The following is a 5,179-nucleotide window of genomic DNA, read 5'->3' as shown; positions in this document are numbered from 1 at the left end:
CAAGAACAGAAAACCAAACACCGCATGTTCTCACTCATAGGTGGGAACTGAAGAATGAGATCACTTTGACTCAGGAAGGGGAACATCACACATCGGGGCCTATTATGGGGAGGTGGGAGGGGGCAGGGATTGCATTGGGAGTTGTAACTGATATAAATGACGAGTTGATGGGTGCTGACGAGTTGATGGGTGCAGCACACCAACATGGCACAAGTATACATATGTAACAAACCTGCATGTTATGCACATGTACCCTAGAACTTAAAGTATAATAATAATTTAAAAAAAAAAATTTCACTGAGGTAGAAGGCCCCTGAATTTTTGTCAGATTTCCTGTCCCCTGACATGCAGCTATCTTACCAGTACGTCTAATGTAGTTGTTGGTTCTCGCTCATTAGGTCCCATCAGCATAATGTCATCAATGTAATGGATCAGCCTAATATCTTATAAAAGGGTGGTCAAGATTCTTGTGAAGCAAATTATGACATAGGACTAGAGAGCTGATATACCCCTGCAGCAGGACAGTGAAGTGTATTGCTGGCCTTGCCCGTTGAAAGCAAACAACTTACAGTGTACTTATGGTGGACCTTAATAAAGACAGGTATGGAGAAAAGAGCATTTGTTAGAAAACTAGCTGCATACAGGTACCAGGGGATATGTTAATTTGCTCAAGCAATGAAACCACATTTGGCACAGCAGCTACAATTGTAGTCACCATCTAGTTAAGTTTATGACAATCCACTGTCCAGGAGTCATCTTTCTTCTACCCAGGCTGAATAGGAGATTTGAAGGAGGATGTGGTGGTAATCACCAACTCTGGATCTTTCAAGTCTGATGGTGGCATTAACCTCTGCAATCCCTCCAAGAATATGCAATATTGCTTTTGGTTACCATTTACCTAGGTAGAGGTCATTCTAATGGGTTCCACCTGGCTTTTCCACCACAACAGCCTACACTACACAGGTCCAGGGACCAATGAGGGATTCTGCCAGTTTTTGAGCATGTCTGTTTGAATTATGTACTCTGGAACAGGAAAAATAACCCACAAGAAGGTTGCAAGGACCCACTGGGTCTACATGAGACAGACCTGAGCTAAAACTCCATTGATTACTTAATCTTTATAAGGCCCTACTTTGACTGCTGGATCACAGTTACATTTTAGGTCTCCCTGGAATTAGGGTCAATTCAGAGCTAATGCTCAGTAGTAGATTATTTCCTTTTCCCTAACACACAGTCACCCTGGTAAAAGGCCACATAGGTCCATTTACAGGAGGCTGGGAGGAAGATTAACAGTATAAATACTTGGCAGTGTCCTTCCTCAAGGGGACCCAGGCTCCCCTTCATTCAAGGGGTCTGGGTTTGTAAACTGGTACAAGTCTGGGTATTGATTGAGAAGTGGTGACTCTCCAATTTAATAATTCAAATTAAATTTTTTATCACTTGACCTAGAATTCTTCCACGTATACAGATCAAGTAAAAATTTAGTAGACTTCCCATCCATTTCACTTCTAGGAACATCATGATAACTAGCCAACACCATAGGTCTCTACGAGTCAGACTATTCTGATTAATGCTTTGACTCTGCTTCAGTTATGGTACTGTGCCCACCTTGTCTTTGGTGATTAAGTGCCCCCACTTGGTTCCTGCCATTATAGGATCCAACTACTCCCATTGCATTTAGGTTTCCCAATTCAGTGGCAGCAGTTCCCACTGAAAGTTCTAGCCTGCAGAGAAGAATGATCATATAACTGGGGAAAGAAGCTGGGGCTGTCCTCACAAATTTATTTTTCATAGTCATGATGAAAGAAAGGTGTGTCTTCTGGAACCTCGCAGGTTTGGTGAGTAGGCTTTAAATAAATCGGTTAATACTTGAACATTACAGTGTCCCTAAAGTCTCTTTTTTTATGGATCTCTTCTTCTAGAGTACACCACATCAGTTCTGGCATTTTAACTTCATGTCGTTTAGGCCACCTTTTGGTCCATGTTTCATCCAACCGTCCAAACTGTTAAAGCTCTTTCTTACCCCATGGGCTGCAACATTAAGTGTGGAACCTCTGCTTAATGAGCTCCTATCAGTAAATTTAGCCTGATTCAACTTTATATTTTTTCCATTGTTATCCCATACCTTTAGAATCTATTCCCATACATATTTCCTTGGTTTTTGTTTGTAAATTGGAGAAATTATGTAGTTCTTTGGAGTATAGCATAATTCCTCATGGGTCATACTTCACACCTCACCTTTAGGAGCCTGCTGAGACTTGAACTAGTTATAAGTCTAGAAGCAAGAGGGGTAGTGGGGGTGAATCAGGAGTGTCTTGCATGGCAGATACCTCAGAGGAGACCATTGCAGTTTTCTCAGGCCAAATAGAGTTAATCTGAGATATGGATGAGTGGCTGCTTCTACTGGCAAAGAAGACTGATAATTTAAGGGTTCAATTTTGCCAGCTTCATTAGGATCTTCCCAAATAACCTCCATTCCAAATTTTAGAATCCTACTTCTTCTTGGTCAATGCCCTCACTTTATTAGCAGATGCCCTGTGAGGTTGTGAATTCAGTTTACATTGTAATTCATCCACTTAAAGGATGAGATTCTGAGTTTGGTTTTCATCAGTCTCAGCTCTGCAGCTATAGGGGTTAAGAGTTTTTTTTCAGGGCAGTCATAGAAACTTTGTGGTCGTTTATAAAGTATTTATACTGATAATTCAGATCTCTGAGCTCATCCTTTCTCTCCTTTGCTCAGCACACTTAGGATCAGCCAGCCAATCTCATATTTGTTATTTTGACAAAAATGTTCAAAATTTTATATGTGGTCACCTGGAACCTTGCCTCTTAAAATATTTTATTAGGAATATCCAGTGGTGGTATTTTGTGTATCTCTGCTGCCACATCACACTATAGATTATCAGTACCCTCTTTTCTACTGGAAAGAGAGTCATTAGGGCCTTTAAATCTAATCAGATTAGAGAACCAACCCCAGAACCAATTTAGAAAACTCATCCTTAAGATTATTCTCTAGAATCACTCTCAGTACTGAAGTCTGTGTTAGGGTTCTCCAGAATAACAGAATTAATAGAATATGTGAATATACGTATACATACATACATACATACATATGTCTGTACGTGTGTGTGTGTGTGTGTTTAGAGAGAGAGATTGAGAAAGATTGAGATTGATTTTAAGGAACTTTCTCAACTAATTGTAGAGACTAGCAAGTCCAAAATTTGCAGGGCAGACTGGCAGACTGGAGACCTGTGGAAGGGTTAATGTGGAGTTAATTTTGTGGTTCAGGTCAGAAAGCAATCTGGAAGCAAAATTCTTTTTTCTTGGGGAAATGTCAGGTTTTTTCTCTTAAGGCCTTCATCTGATTAGATGAGGCCCACCCACATTATACAGAATAAACTACTCAGAGTCTACTGATTCAAATGTTAATCTTAACTAAAAACTGCCTTTGCAACAACATACAGATTGGTGTTTAACCAAATGTCTGGGTATCATGGCCTAGCTAACTTGACACATAAAATTAGCCATCACAGTGTGTATGTACATATTTAACAATAATCCACTGACTCCTGGGAAAATATCTGTGTATATACGTTTATATATATATTTTTCCATATGTATATATGTGTCTGAGAAAGCTATATACAAGGGTTAAAATATTTTCATTTATATATTCTTGGTACGTGTATAACTATCTTAAAATGACCCAGATTTGGTGATTTGGAGTGTTCGATGTATTTTATTAAGACTCCTCTGTATGATAAGCTTTATTTATAAACATAGTGCTCATAGTGAGTATTCAGCATAAGCAGGATAGGCCTGAAGAATTCTAGCTATTGCACTTTTAGACCTGACCTGAAACAATTTCTGCCATCCTAGTTTGTGAAATAGACATACTTAAAATTCCTCTTAGAAAGGAACAAAAAGCTCCTGGTTAAAATATGATAAAATAACTACATCTTAGCTTGAAAGATGAGAACTATTATATGTTGATCAGTATGTTGGGCTTTTTAATTTAGATTTTTAAAGAGCGAGAAGAAGATTTGAGGCGTTTGTCTCGCCCATTGGAATGTTCTTGTTTCCGAACATCTATCTGGGATGAAACCCTCTATAAGGTGTGTATGTCTCCCTGAGTTCCCTCATTTTAAGAGCATGAAAAAAAACCTAGAAGGATATTAACAAAACTAAAAGATTTAAAACTATTTCATAGCCGTCTAGATTTGTTGTACTAAAAAGAAAAATAATCTGCAACAAATTGTTTGAAGAATATCAAACTTAACATTAAGAAACTTGGGTTTTGATCTTAGATTGGGTCGACATAGCTACTGAGTCACACTGAACTAGCCAGTTTGGTGATGATTAATTTGGTACTGGTCTTTGTGATAGCAGAGGTTTCACTTACTGGCCATCATCCATTTTGACCTGTTGTGGTCTCAGTGCTGATTGGAGTTGTATCTAGTATTCAGGTACTTCTACATGATATAAGCTAGTCTGCCTAAGTTTGGATGGCAATAAAATGACAATATTTAGGAAAGAGATTGGAGAAGGAGTCTTAGAATCAGACATGTTATGCCTAGCATATGGTATAATAGCTTCAACTTTCATGCCAAATTGGAGACGAGCATTCTTTCAACCAGAAGTACTGTTTCCATTTCTGGAATGGATACCACACTGCTTACACTTATGGAGGTTACAACAATAGCTTTGTTATGGATGAAGCTGAAATTACCTTATTGGCACATAGGCTCCTTATTCTGATTCCTCCCTTTCTCTTACTGATCTGGTTATTTGAAGGACTAGGTCCTTTTGGATCCTCCTGTAGTTAGCCCTTTCCTTCAGACTGCTTCTGGTATCCATTGACAAGTCTGACTCTGGGTAGGAAAGCACCCTTCTCTGTCACTGGTAGCTAGAGCCTCAGTATCATCGGCATCTGACAAGTATCTACAACCAGAAGCACAGAAACCTGACGTGGCAAGGAGAAAAACCATTGGACTTTAAAATAGCCATTGCTTTTTTTTTTTTTTTTAACTAATTCATTTTCCCCAATATTATGTTGACCTAGCCTCACTCTAATAACATCATTTTGAGATACCTGTCTAGGAAATACTGTTCTAGATTAATATGGGCCGAATTTCTCTCAAAGCCTTATTCCCATAGAACAGGTAACCGTGAATAAGGA

The 5,179-nt window shown here is 38.8% G+C and overlaps 1 protein-coding gene across 1 annotated transcript in view; it reads left to right on the top strand.

The window, feature by feature from the left end:
• The window catches only part of LOC108518727 (ras-related GTP-binding protein B-like), a 43,039-nt gene that overhangs the window by 32,495 nt on the left and 5,365 nt on the right, over positions 1–5,179 (top strand). Inside the window, exons 6-7 of the mRNA XM_017857351.1 lie at positions 4,020–4,115; positions 5,163–5,177. Of these exons, the coding sequence (XP_017712840.1) occupies positions 4,020–4,115; positions 5,163–5,177 (111 nt within the window). The remainder of the gene's footprint in view (positions 1–4,019; positions 4,116–5,162; positions 5,178–5,179) is intronic.

This window comes from Rhinopithecus bieti, unplaced genomic scaffold (genome assembly GCF_001698545.2).
Source record: "Rhinopithecus bieti isolate Rb0 unplaced genomic scaffold, ASM169854v2 scaffold_47085, whole genome shotgun sequence".
Taxonomy (NCBI): domain Eukaryota; kingdom Metazoa; phylum Chordata; class Mammalia; order Primates; family Cercopithecidae; genus Rhinopithecus; species Rhinopithecus bieti.
This window is presented reverse-complemented; position numbering and strand designations above follow the sequence as displayed.